At 38.3% G+C, this 14,513-nt stretch overlaps 2 protein-coding genes across 4 annotated transcripts; both read left to right on the plus strand.

Annotated features, from left to right (window-relative positions):
* The first annotated feature begins 3,110 nt into the window (after positions 1-3,110).
* LOC116258550 (indole-3-glycerol phosphate synthase, chloroplastic-like) lies at positions 3,111-8,216 on the plus strand. Its single transcript, XM_031635738.2, has 10 exons — positions 3,111-3,377; positions 4,141-4,395; positions 4,483-4,659; positions 5,752-5,826; positions 5,913-5,957; positions 6,065-6,229; positions 6,618-6,696; positions 6,953-7,035; positions 7,234-7,302; positions 7,861-8,216. The coding sequence occupies exons 1-10, from the start codon at positions 3,222-3,224 to the stop codon at positions 7,942-7,944; spliced, it is 1,188 nt and encodes a 395-aa protein (XP_031491598.1). The 5' UTR covers positions 3,111-3,221; the 3' UTR covers positions 7,945-8,216.
* A 1,297-nt stretch (positions 8,217-9,513) lies between these two features.
* Positions 9,514-14,150, plus strand: LOC116258549 (uncharacterized). 3 transcript variants are annotated; one of them, XM_031635735.2, is made up of 4 exons: positions 9,514-9,976; positions 11,585-12,201; positions 12,908-12,980; positions 13,479-14,150. In XM_031635735.2, the coding sequence occupies exons 1-4, from the start codon at positions 9,638-9,640 to the stop codon at positions 13,662-13,664; spliced, it is 1,215 nt and encodes a 404-aa protein (XP_031491595.1). In that variant the 5' UTR covers positions 9,514-9,637; the 3' UTR covers positions 13,665-14,150. The 3 variants fall into 3 exon arrangements, with proteins under 3 accessions (XP_031491595.1, XP_031491597.1, XP_031491596.1); XM_031635737.2 differs by having other exon boundaries at positions 11,585-11,949; XM_031635736.2 differs by lacking the exon at positions 12,908-12,980 and having other exon boundaries at positions 13,479-13,663.
* The last annotated feature ends 363 nt before the right edge of the window (positions 14,151-14,513 follow it).

Raw genomic sequence — 14,513 nt, forward strand, 5'->3', positions numbered from 1 at the left:
GTTCCGACGTGGAACCGATCTAAACTTACCCAGTCTCGGTATGGGTATGCCGGCACGCCCGTATGGGTACGCTGGTATGGGTACGGGTACCACTGTGACTTAGGTCGTCTGATTGCCTAGTCCATAGGACTTCAAAGCACGATGAGCTACTGTTTCCTCTATCCTTTGCTTGGTCATGTCCCTCTTTAGGTTCGGAAACGATGGTGGAAGCATTAACTTTTGCAATTAGAGTAGAGAATTAATACTGCAAGAATCAAACTGATGACATGTTGCTAACATCTGTTAGTGCGAAACTATGGTCAGCTATGTTATGTCCTGCGAGAATTGTGGCCATTTACTATTCCCTTCGAGAATTGTGGCCATTTACTGGTCGTGATCCTGAGGGGGCAGTGCCGCCGGTGGATATTTCTACATAGTACTTACACCGCAGCACCTGGCACGTAAATTAGCTCCTCTTTCTCGTATCAGCAACGCGGTCGATGTACGCGAGTAGCGCGACCTGAGTTACCTGCAATATTTCTCTCGTACCTGTAGGCCGTTACAGATATTGAAATTCTATGTATGTTCTTCTATTCAAATTCCATAGTATTTATTAGTTGTTTTTAAATTGAAAATGAGAAAAAAGCCTGACTTTATGATACGGGGTGCAAGGCTCGCTATATTAGACAGCAAACCTGAATAATATGAACACGGAGACCGACGATACCTTGTGTTTGAACAAGTGGGTGGGATATAGTTGCATTGAAAGGTCCTCAACACATCGTCGGCTCGACGAAGAAAACTGATATTGGTGCCTGGATGTCTAGTAATACATTTTTTTTTAATGGCCAAGATTTTCTGAGCAACAGACCATTTAATGGGTCTGCCCGGCCCCTATGGGAACTCTTTAAACCAGTATAAAGATCGGTTCATGTATGGACTTCGCAGGTGAATCGCTTCATTCACTAATGCTGCAGAATCTTGTGAATCTGATAAAAATAGTAAAGTTGTTTTTTGGAACAAGTGAATATATATATATATATATATATATATATATATATATATATATATATATATATATAAAGAGAGAGAGAGAGAATAGCTAAAAGCTGTCCAGTCAAATCGGCCGCTGAGTCAAATCGGTGTGCCATCACTTTGACTCAAGTCGTTGATTCTGATGGTGGTGATTTAAAACTTTGTAAGGATTAATTTCTTAAAAATAAAAAATAACATTGTTGTGGGTCAGGCTCGATGTCTTAATCTCAATGGGATTTAGAAGCGGTTTATGTGTTAAGACTGACAGGAACCGGCGTGAAAGTTGTACCCCGTGCAATGCGCCCTTCCCTATCTGATAGTCCAATTCAGATGCACTTTGAAAACAAAAAAGACATCCCTTAAATTATTGTGGCTCGTTAAAGCCTAGGGCTATAAACGGACTCAAGCTTGATTAGCTCGACTCCTATATTGGTTAGCTTGAGTTCGCCCTAAGCTCAAGTCGAGCTGTACATATAAACTCAGCTCAAGTTCAACTCTGATGGATTGAGTCTTGGCTCGAGCTCAACTCGTTTATCACTAACCAACTCCCTATTTGACTTGATCTCTTTTCTTGGTTTTAAATTTGTAAATTAAAAAAAATAACCTAGATTAGATAAGTTTACTCAAGTTTAATCGAGTAGAGTTCATGCAACATAAACTCGAGTTATTTATAAGCTCAAGCTTTCAGTTAAACTGGAGCTCAGCTCATTTAGCTCATTTACAAACAAGTAGAGCTCGAGTTGAGCCTAACTAAGAAAGTTTTAATTGAGCTTGAGTTGGCTCTACTAGTTGTACAGCCTTACTAAACCATGTCTTATTAAACTATTCAACATGTGTACTTAAAAATATTTTTTTCAAAAAAAGTAGTTATGTTACAATATTCTGACACTATCCCTCACCTATGGGAAATTTATTGTTAAGGATAATTTGAATTTTAGAATTACTTTTTACTTATATTCTATAGAAAAGACCGTTTTCTGTAATTTCCTAAACAAAGGTTATCATTTTGATGAAAATTGTCAACTAAGATTCTTCAAGTAAAATTTATGTTATTTTGAGAAACAACGATCCCAACTAGAATTTTTGTTCGGTGCTGGTTATCACCGAGTATATCTTTCATTTCTTTATTTAACATTTTTTGTTCTTTAGGTAAGGTAAAGTTTACTTTTGGGCTCTTCATTATAGTTTTTATCAAAAAATCTGGCCACCAATAGAATTGCAATTTTTTTTCTGAATTTGTAGGCAAAGAATGAGCCCAAAAAAGTGGAATTCCCCAATTTTTAGTATTTCTAAGCAAAATGTTGGATTCATTTTTTCCAAACACACAAATCAAATTTTCAAAACTGATTAAAAAAAACTATTTTTTTTCAAAAACCAGCTTTCACAAAACTTTTTTTTTTAATGTGCCATCCAAACGCTACCTTGTTTTTTCATTTCACCTAAGCCAGAGCAAACCACCTCATTTGTTGGGAGGAAAGCTTAAACATACTTAAAATGTGACATTCAAATCGAAAGCAAGTTGATTGGTGAGACATTGTGACATTCAAATCAAAAGCAAATTATCTTGGAACATGAATTCGTCTAAATTGAATATCTGGATATGGTTTTGGATTTGTCCATCCGAAGTCCAAATTCATGCATCTCTTTTTTAAGTCCCATGTGACAAACTGTTGGCCTGCCTATAACACTTACTTTTCATCTTTGCTTGATGACTAAAATGTATCGAAGTATGGAGGACTAAGATAGCTTAAGAAACTGAATTAAAATGTGAACGATCTTCAATTGCAGGATGAAATCCAGCTCCAAGTTTATAAAAACATACTGCAAAAGGACACTGGAAATGAAATGAAAGATTAACAAAACAAACATACTTAAAATGATTAAGCAGTCTCTTCCAACGCAGCGCATCATTCTGAAGAAGGAAAAAACTTAGACCAAGTTATTACATGATTGCATCTGACCCAAATACAAGTTGAACCTGATTATACTTTGGAAAGAACTTCTTGGATTTGGATTTGATCTAACCCGATCAATTTCACTCCCACGAAGAATAGCGCGTTTATTTACGGCCTTTAACTTTGTAGCCTATACTTTCTTCCTGTATTCCTCCCCACAATTGGATGGTGTTCCGAAGTCCGCTTTTCGCCCTCTCTGTCTGAGACAGAAGGTCCGCTGTCCTTTTTCTCTGGAGCGGAAGAATTCCCCGAATGGAGGGAATAGTCGTGAAGCCTGCGGCTGGTGTTCATTTCTTGAAAGCTACAACCACTAAATCGAACGGAATCCTCAACCAGAGAAGGTTTCTCTCCCTAGGTGTGGGGAGGTCCTGTGTCGAGAAGATGTGCTTGCGTCTACGCGCTCAGCAGGTGAAATACTGGATGATGTTGTCGTATGAGAGAATTTTTAGAACTGGTGGTAAATTTTCGGTTTTTATTTATTGTTTTGATGTTGGTATTTTTTTTCAAAAGAATTTGCTAATACTAAATGCTTTTTTTAGGCTGAGGAGTTTGATTCAGACTGTGCGTGCGTCGGTGCGTGTGTGTGTGCATGCGTGTGTACGGTCACTTGTTGGGAAAACTGCGCAAAATTTGTACATTTTATGAGTGTATAGACCAATGTATAGAAGGATGAGCTTCCCCCTTCCGTTGCTGGTGGGAAGGATTGGGACTTGATGGGTGGTTTACTTCTCCTAAACAATGTTGTTATGGTTGCGTATTCTTTCTGTATTCGAGAGCTGGGTTTCCTTTCTCAACATCTTCTATGGATTATGTGTGTGTTCTTGTGTCTTATTGTCAACTTAGTTTCTTGTTCTGACAGTTGTATCGATTATATGCTTCTTAGTTGTACGTTTCCTTACCAAAATATTGCTTTCGCTGAACTGCTTGTAGAAGTCTAGTACATACTCGGGAGATTAACTTCGAACCTTTTTTTAATTTCTTTCTGGGTGTGAACCATCTGCATTTTCTTTGACGTGCACCCAGGTTCTGCATTTTGAATCTTTGAGCATGGTCATGGGTTCCTTTTTGTTTATATTTGGCGAAATACTTAGAAGAATGCTGAAGAGCTAAGCTTAGCTGCTTTCTGGTTATCACCTCTGAACCTTATAATTCATTGCTGGTTATTCTTTAGTCCGATTCCAAGGATGGGCATGCAACTCTTACACCGGCGGAGGATCACGAAGGCGCAGATTTAAAGGGTTCAGAAAGAAACCCTGATGAACGTGATGTTGATACTGACCAGGGAATCAGAATTAGGAGACGTCCACCAACTGGTCCTCCATTACATTATGTGGGTCCTTTTGAATTCCGCTTGCAGAATGAGGGAAATACTCCTAGGAACATTCTGGAAGAGATTATTTGGAACAAGGACGTGGAAGTCTCACAGGCATGAACCTAGCCTGTTCTCACAATGATGCTTGGTTTGTCATTTTCCTCTCTCTTACTGATTGTATTCATCATATTCCCTTTCCAGTTAAAGGAACGGAAACCTTTGGGTTCCTTAAAGAAGTCCCTTGAGGATGCACCACCTGCTAGAGATTTCATAGGAGCTCTCAAGGCATCCCATTTGCGGACGGGGATGCCAGCTTTAATAGCAGAAGTGAAGAAGGCATCTCCTAGCAGAGGAGTGCTGCGAGAAAATTTCGATCCGGTAATTATCTCTTGGTCTTTCCGGTCACTTGTTCTTCGTATGCAACTGAGAGATATTGAAAGTTCTTTTCCTATTGCAGATGCCAAATTAACAAGCGTACTGCATCTTACTTTTATGGTATAGCTTTTGAAAAGTATTGCTATAAAAGTTGTATGTATTTCGGTTAGGCCACGACGGATTCAAAATCTGTGGACTAATTTGAATATGAACAGCGATCAGATAATTCATGTACAAGCAAACTTGATTCAGTTTTCTTACCAGTTTGTTATCCTCACTTTACAACCTCCAATACGTTCAAGTACTTAATTGCCTGGATATCAACAGTTGCTTGATCTCTAAATGGTTTTGACAGTTTAATTCTGTTTGAGATACACTTGTAGAAAATTTTCCACTAAAAGCTGGAAGAACTTGAAGTCTAGATATCAGAGCTTGTTGGCCTTTAGGTGGTCTTAAGAAGCTTTATTCAGATCATGATTACAAATGCTACTTTTGGTGTTTCGTCAGCCAGGTTTTTGTGTGATTTTTTTCTCAAAATATAGTTTCTATCTGGATAATCCTAAAAGTTCTAAATGTGAAATATACGGAGAACAGTGGAAAACCTAAAGCTCAAGTTTGTCTGGTATTTTTCTTGCAAAAAATAAATAACCAGTTAGGAATTTTTTTTATAAATATAGAACCAGCAAAAGGGGGGAGGTATATACTTATGGTATATCATAAGAAAATATGAACATGCTCATATTATTCTGATATACTTTTTACAGTTTTTCAGACTATGATGTTATTCATACTTGTTGTTATATGGTGGCTCTAAAATGCTAATAAGATTTGAATCTTTCCAAAATATTGGAGATATTGGTGACCATGTTATGTGCTGCTGATTTACACAGGACATGATATCCTTGTTGCATAATCTAGACTCTGTGGTGCTGACTTGCACATGACATGATATCCTTGTTGCTTTAATGCACTGTGAACTTCTGTTATCTTGCATCGTTTACAAAGTCCATTCAGCATTAGAAAACAGAGTTGTCTCCATTGTAACTACTTGTCTTCCTTCTTTCTTCTTATCAATTATGAGAGCATTTGTCGTAGGTTCAAATAGCCCAAGCCTATGAAGCAGGTGGTGCAGCATGCCTCAGTGTCCTGACTGATGAGAAATATTTCCAGGTAAGTTTGGATACTGCTGGTTAGAAGCCGAATAAGTTTGTTGATAGCAATATTAACATATACAACTTTTTTTCCTCTTCTTTAAGGGAAGCTTTGATAACCTCGAGGCCATACGCAATGCAGGTGTAAAGGTCAGTCTGGCATAAAAGGTTCTTTGCTGTACCTTGGACTGTTCAGTTTCTCTCTAAACGCTGTATTAGTTTGTCTCTGAACTGCTAACATGAACAATAATTGTCAGTGCCCTCTCCTTTGCAAAGAATTTATCATTGATGCTTGGCAAATTTATAATGCTCGAGTAAAAGGAGCAGATGCTGTACTGTTGATTGCAGCTGTTTTGCCTGATCTGGATATCAAATATATGTCAAAGATCTGCAAGTTGCTAGGCTTAGCAGCACTAGTTGAGGTTTGTGTTGCATTTGTTAATCTTCTCGAACTTGTGGTATCTCTTCCTAATGACTGCAGTTTCTCTTGAATATTCAGTAGCAGTTCAAATATAGACTTTGTAGCTGGGTCTGGAAATAAGTTGTCTTCTGGTTCCGAATATCAAACTAAACATAGATCTTCTGTTCTCTTCTCTTGTTCCTTTACGGCTTTCACCAGTTTCATAGTTTCTACCATGATTTGTTTAAACTTTAAAGTTTTCTATCTAAACCCACTAGAAATATGTTTTTTGTCTATTTGTCATCAAATTGTCATTTGTTACAATTCAATTTGGTCTGTGTTTCAGGCTATAAGCAGATTCAGCACTGAAGGAAGGCCTTTACTAACTGAGCGTTTCCATTCTTGTTTAGGTGCATGATGAAAGGGAAATGGACCGTGTTCTTGGAATAGAAGGGATTCAACTTATTGGCATTAATAATCGTAATCTTGGTATGTGCATCTTTGCTTGTTCTCTCTCTCTCTCTCTCTCTCTCTCTCTCTTTCTCTCTCTTATATATATATGTCAGTGTGTGTATATGTCCACACGCATGTGTGTCCGTATGCTTCCTTTCTTGTACCCTTAAAAAGGGCCTAAATTATCACTGTAGGATCAGTCAAAATGCTTATATATATATATATATATATATATATATATATATATATAATTACCAAGTCAAAGATTTTCATTTTGTGGCTTTACCTGCAGAAACTTTTGAGGTTGATATTAATAACACAAAACAACTTCTGGAGGGAAAACGTGGTGACATGATTCGTCAGAGGGATATAATTGTGAGTTGTGTTATACCATTGTGGTTATAATCATATCTATATTACATTTTTCATCTATACATCTTTATGTATATGTATCTTCACACACTTGTATGGGTATGCACGTTTGGTGGGGTTTTCTATGTGGCCTTTAACTTAGAATTGCTTCTACAGACTTGTGATGAATTGAACTTGCTGACATGGGCTCCTGTCCTGTAGGTTGTTGGGGAATCTGGGCTCTTCACACCTGATGACATTGCGTTTGTGCAGAATGCTGGAGTCAAAGCGGTAGGCACTCACTTCATAGTTTTTCTTCTTTCCGTTTGAACAATTTCTTTGAAGCCAGAGTTGTTAATCATGGTAGTTGGTACCATGAAATTTTATAGCAACCACTTGGACTAGTTTATCCTCTTGGAATGGATGTGACTCATGTGAGGATGTCTTCCTTTTCTATTGGCATGTGTCCGCTTTTCCAACTGCATGGCACCAGCGACTCCAAGGCCCTAGCGAATAAGATGCCCATGATCCTTGAGTCTAGGACTCTTATCTTTCTCTTCCATTTGCTTAAATAAAGGGAGAGATAAGCCTAGTAATTAAGATTGTTAGCATGGGTAGAATCATAATTCAGCTTCCTGAACTCAATAATGCCTGCCAACTTACTGCTTTTTGAACGATCGACTGACTCTCCTCCCTTCATAGGTATGGTAGGTATCAACATTGACAGGTGGAACTGAGCATCTTTTATGTATGAGTAACTCAATTATATACGACTTTGGTGCCTATTCTACTTGCTGCCTACATGTTTCCGTTGCAGAAGTATAAAGGTGGATGTGTTTGTACTTGCAGGTTTTGGTTGGGGAATCAATTGTGAAGCAGGAGGATCCAAAGAAAGGAATTGCAGGGCTTTTTGGGAAAGATATTTCTGTATGATACCTTGTTACAATAAGCATTTGTGGTTGCATTCTATTGAATGAGGTCAATAATTGTTTTTGCTCTCGCGGTTGTATGGAATCGATTAACGCCATTATCAACGAAAGTCTCGTTTGTGCCTCTTGATCTCATAGTGCAGTGTCCTGGTCATGGTAAAGATGGCTTTGGTGAAGGCTTCATGCTAATGGATGAAAATGCAGTTCCTAGGTGTTGTATTGGTCGTCTTTATCAATATAACACATCAATAGCAGCAGACCTTTCTTTTTATTTAATGCGTGACTGTTACCTGAACTCTTTAATTCTTCATCTTCTCAATTTTTTTTCTTTTTTGACATGCCTCTTTGTTGCCTCATGTTTCAGTACATGTACATTTATTTATTTTTAGCGCGACTTGCTTGTTTGGCGCATGGGACGTGAGATAGTGATTATGAAAACTTGTTTGGATGGAAAGAAAAAAATTTATTAAAAGTCTTGTTTGTAATAAGTATAGATTACATATAGTAAAAAAAGAGTTTACGTCAGTTGACAATAATGCCCGAACACTCTAAAAAGGAAAAGAAATAAAAAGGGCGAATCAAAGGTTTTTGTCAAATTTTTTTCAACTGTTGTTTTTCTCAAGAAATACAAAGAACCTTGCAAGAAAATTTTAAAAATAGTGTAAAAGAAAATAATATAAAGATACAACTATACAAGTCCTCTGCTATCTTTCCCACAAAAACTTTGAAAAAAGAGCTTTTCTTAGATTTTGAAAAATAGTAAATACAAAAATAAAAAGTTACATGACATACTTTTGTTAAGAAGGGCAAAGGACTATATTTAATAATACTTAACCACCAACTAATTTAAAACATTAAAAATTTTAATGGCTGCATTTGTCATTATGGCTCAACTGTTAATAACGATAACTTCACTCAAAACGAAAAAGAGGAAAGTAATTGGGGATTTTATTTGTCGGCAGAGATATGGAAATGTAAAGACAAAAGAGGGGGAGGAAAAAAAAGACAGGGGCCTCCACAATCCTATTTCCATTATTTTATCCTTTTTCCTCCTCCTCATCTTCTTTCTCTTTTTCCTTTTGGTTTGTAATTTCGCCCCTTCTTTGTATTTTTTCCTCTTTTCCTTGGATTTGGCTCTGATTGAAAAAAAAACTGATGATTTTTGGATTTTGGTTTCGATCCATCTGTAATGCGGAACCAGAAACGGGACAGTGGTACATTAAATTTTAAATTTTAAGGGGTATATGTTTGTGAAAAATTGAAAATTAATGAAGTTTATATATAAAAATAAAACAAATTCTATGAGCTGGTGGAGGCAATTGCCTAAAGCAACCGCAATTGAGTTCCTATTTTAATTGATTTTCTATTTTAAGTTTTATCTTGATCCAGCCAGCTTGTACCGTATTTGGCTAGATTGGATTTGATTTTGATCTGATTGGCTTGCATCCTTCGAGAGTCATTTTAGGGCCAAAGTTGTTATTATACACATGACGTCAATAATGATGTCACCATATTCAAGCCCCTTTAAACGCACGCGAAGATTCGGCGGAGTCATTTTACTTCTCGAAATGACTAAAGTACCTTTGGCTGGACGCCTTTCCGTGACAGCAACGGGATACTTCACTCATCAGTAATCACGCTCGTCCTCGCCAACCGACGGGCGACGGCGAGGCGGAGGGCTGCTCTCGGGCGGCGCGATGGTGACGCGAAAGAGAAGGCGTAGATCCGGCGAGCACCCCCTGGTGATCGACTATCGGTCGCCGGAGGACGACGGTTGGTACCCTGTCCGGCTGCGGCTCAGCGGCCAGACATTGACCTTGAGATACGTCGGGTTCTCCTCCGAGTATAACGAGTGGTTCTCTGGCACTTCGTTTCGGGCGTCTGGCGAGCTAGAGGCCTTCCAGCGGAGGTTTCGGCGGACGACCGTCCAGCTTCAGGACGGGCAGTGCAGGCAGGTCGCCGAGGGGATGACGGTCTCCGCCCTGCACAGAAACAGCGAGGGCGACGTAACCTTCTACGATGCCGTCGTGAAGAAGGTAGATGTTCCTTTGCTGTATTTAGTTTTTCGTCATTTATCATGGTCAATTCAGATTATGCCGTTTTATTTGAGTAGATTGCTTGATAAAACTCTATTTTGTGGTAGAGCTGGGCGCTGACAAGGGAGGAGGACGGGAAATGTTAATGTTTACGAGGAAAGGTCTCGCCTTTAGCTTAGACCGAAGAGTTTTGCCGGTGGCTAGTTTACTAGATATGGAGAAAGAAATGAAGTATAATTTGATAGAGGGACGCGTTTGTAGTTAGAGTGGGCAGAATACATATGTAAGTTGTCCCGCCAGGTTGAAATCCATCAACCCAAGTGCTTGGTTCAGTTTTAAGCAGAACCCATATTAAACTCTCGCGTTTGAGGTCCAAAACGCAAGTATGTGTTTTGACTGATTTCTTAGATTGTAACTTCCTATGTATGGAGATGGGGGACTTGGAATCTGTAGGACCAGATTGTCCAGTCAGTTTTAGGTCAGGTCAATAATGATCTCAATAAAAATTAAGTTTCTAAATAATATGTTCGAGTTTTCATTGTAATGATATGTATGTCTTGCCTTTGAAAATGGGATTTGATTCTGCACTATAATCTGTGAAATTAAAAGCAAAATATGACTCACCACCAGCGTCGATTCTTCACCTCCACCCCGATCTATTTGGTCACGTAGCACTGCTGCCATTTTGGTGCTCCTCTTTCTTTATTTCTTTTTTGGTTTCTTCTCTTGTTGGTCAAAGGGCTAACAGAAGTTCGAGATGGGTATCTCTGTTTCTCTTCTTGCCCTCAGTTTTCTTCTGACGCGAATGCTTCTTTTATGGGCATACTGTAGTGTTTCTGCAATTTATTGCACCAGATATTGAGAGGAAATGAAAAGAGGTTGATGCTTTGGAGTTCCTTTTTCCTTTTGAGCAAGACAGAACCAATGAAATGTGAAGAGGAGACAAATTTTAGACAGGTCTCACTTTGGCTATTCTCTGTACTTCTTGTAATATTCTGACTCCCCTCTTTTGCTGGAAGACCTACTTGACTTGGTGATGATTCTAGTCATATCTTACCGAGGCATCAAATGTATATTGGGCCCAAAACTTAAACGGATCTGTTTCCTCTCTTTTCGCTTTTGTTTCTGATGCGATGCAACTCTGCTCATCTGAAGCTCATTAAGCTGGACAAGTTTCCGACACCCCTGTAGGTCAGTACATTGAATCTGAATGAAGTTCGTGTGCCTCATAACTCATAAGGCCCATACTATGAAGACACTATCTTCAGCTCGATGCACACATTATTTAGCTCTCCTTTTTCCTTTTTGCTTCCTAATATGCAAGTTGGCAACAGACTCCAATCAAATTATGTCCACAGAGGCACACATCTTTCTTAAGTGGAATTTTTAGGACCAACTGTTATTAAGAATATGGTAATCGTATGTCTTTGAAATTTCATTCGAGAAAAAAATGTGCTGATTTTTCCTATTCAGCTCCATGGTAGGACTGTTTGAAGATGCTTTTTCTTTTCTATGCTTAATGACTTTTCAGGTGAATTAAAGCAATCAAAACCCTTTTGGGTCAATCTAAATTTTTTGCTTTTTTTAATTTATTGTTCCCCTGTGCAGGTATGCACTGCTGAGCACAAAGTTGTTGATGGAGAAGAAGAATGCTGTTGCACATTCGTGTTGCTTTGGCAACACGGTCGTGCTGCTGGTTCAACAACTTGTGCCAATGTAGGAGATATTTGCTTGTTGGAACATGGAAATGAACAAATCCATCCATTGTTAGATGCCTTTTTGCATATTTCACAGGAAAAACTTGACCATGGGATGCAGTCATTGCATTCGGACCCTGAATGTGATTTTTCAGATAGATCTCAGCCAATCAAGGTTCCCAACGATGCAGCTGATAAGACGGCCTCACCTTGTGGTGCAGATGTTCAGTTTTCAGTGAAAATTACAGAAGATGTTGATGGGGGAAGTGGAAAGATGTACGAAAGGGAAACATTGACTAAGTGCTACTATTTTATAATTGAAAATCTGGAACGTGATTTGACTGCAACAAGTATCATGGACTTCATACATTATCAAACATCAGTCCAATGTAGTGCGGTTGTATCACCTGTCGTAGCAACCGAAAATTATGCTAGAGGAGTTGTCATTTTAGAAGGCGAAGAATGTTTTAAAAAGGTAGCTGGTTTTCTAGAGGATCCAAATCACATCATTATGTCTGTTAGTGGCAGGTAACTAGCATCAAAAGATGCATTTTTTCATACATAGTATCAGACGCTTTAGATGGATACCAAACTTGGTGGTGTAAGTGTTTATCGTTGTAGGCATTTGCTAGCGTTAATGTGAACAGTCCAATTATCGACCATGGTGTATAATATTTTTTTCTTGGGGACTTGGAAGTTAAATCACATGTTTAATTTGTATGTGCCTGGGCATCTTTGGCCATGGCTTTAGCCTTGTGTTTTAGTTCTATGAACAAGATTAAGGATGAGACAGAGATTAGCAGGATCTTGGTCTTTTTCATAGCTACTGTTAATGCAACCTTGCTTTGAAATAAAAATCTGTATATATTGCACAGTTTTGATTTTTTCTTTTCACCTTTTGGAAGTGATACGTGCTGACTCTGCAGCTGATGGAAATTTCTTATGTAAGTTACGAAACATTGGCCTTCTTATAGGTGCTAGGTAACAAGCTGATTGATAGAGTTAGTGTGACCTACATACTTTATGACTTTGACATGCTATTTATAATTTAGATTTCAAATATGGCAGTATACGGTTCTTACTTCTCATCATGAAGTGGAAGCCTGCTGCAGCTATTGATAAAATTCCTACAACACCTTTCAGTCTTATTGGCTTTCCTATTTTCCTTGTGGCACACATTTTTATGTCTACTGCCCAAACTTGGCCTACAGATATGACAGTAATGATTTTGCAGGCCATGGGTGATAATGGAGCATAGATCTGGAACACCGAACATGATATATGGCTCTCTAGGGCTAAATGTGGAGGTTAGATTTGACTTTTCTTATTTGGTGTTGAAAATGTAGTTCATGTTTCTGTGTTCTACACTTCGTTGTGAAAGATTGTGTCCTTTTCCTTTTAAGTGTCTTTGATCACTACGTTTCTGTGGAGATGTTATGACTCTTTCTTCATGTTAACATGTCAACATGATCTTCATAACAAGCAGCGTCTGCGGGTGAGTAAGCCCACTGTTTTTCAATGAAAAGTTTGTTTTATTAAGAAATGAGTGAAATAATTTATAGTGGTATGAGCCGGATCCATGGCTTCATTATACTTCCTCACTTGTACTTACATGTATGCATTTTCACAAGTCGAATTCATGCTTTGAGTGGATCTTGTTTGTGGTTTCTGCCTCACCCTGCATTTGATATGTAGAAATGCTCAAGTCTTTTCCAAATCGTTGAAATCCTTCATCTTTCTTATAGGAAGCTGAATGCAACCTTTTGGGTGGCTTGTTTGATTATTTTACTTTTTATGTGTTTTAGGAGAGAAATATTCTGCAAAAAAGTGAAGAACTTCCTCAAAACTTGAAACTTGTTCATAAGGGAACTCAGGAATACATCATAGGCCTAAAACAAAAAGATTTATTTATGGAGTTCCAGCATCACCTTGAAGGCCTCCACAAGAGACTAGAGAAAATTTTGTGCAGCCTTTCATGTGGCAGAGGTTGAGAATGAAGAGGAGAAGATTATATCGAAGCCTACATCAGTCGCCTGTTTTGCTGTAAATGCATCCTGGTATCGTTTTTATTCTTCACATAAAGAGACTAATGCATACGATACGATTCTCTCAGGCTTCTTAGGGAATGTGCTTGTTGGCCTCAAACGATCAGTTGGTGCATTATTTCTTCAACAGCCGACAGCATTCTTATCCTCTCTTGATTAGGTTTTCTGGGATCTGGAACAGCAGTCAAGAAGCAGCGCTTTGCATCTCTCTCTTTTTTTTCTTTGTTTTTTTGAGTGAGGGCTAAACATGCACCAGTAAAGGTTCCTAGCCAAAGTGGTTAAATTTCTCCAAACAGGTTTTGTATTTCCTTGAATGGTTTGGAAGGGAAACAACCTGGATTAACATGTGTAGTTGCTAAAGCAACTTGTGAATGATTGTGCATTCTCAACTTGTAATTTGCAAAGTATCTATTGTTTTTTTATATTGACTAACCTTTGGGACAGATCTCAATTTTCACATCATCTGCTGCATATTGCCAAGCCTCCAAATGATAAAAGCGTTTCCTCCTGCATATAAGCAATCATACCCAGCTTTTTCCCTCAGTGAGAGATCTCTGTGGGTTTCAAACTTGTGGTTGCTTGGCGATTTAAAAGTTGATTCTACCAAATTATCAGTATCATCCATTTTTTGTTCTGTTTGACTACCAAAAACTGGTACTTTTTGGGAGTAAACAACTTTGTGGATAAATGTTCGGAAATTATGTTCCTTTATGCCAGGTTCTAAGAAACGTTGGAACTTTTCAAGGCCAAACGAAGTACAATCTGGGTGTGACTGTTTGATTGGTGGTCTGATAC

This window comes from Nymphaea colorata, chromosome 8 (assembly GCF_008831285.2).
Source record: "Nymphaea colorata isolate Beijing-Zhang1983 chromosome 8, ASM883128v2, whole genome shotgun sequence".
Lineage (NCBI taxonomy): Eukaryota > Viridiplantae > Streptophyta > Magnoliopsida > Nymphaeales > Nymphaeaceae > Nymphaea > Nymphaea colorata.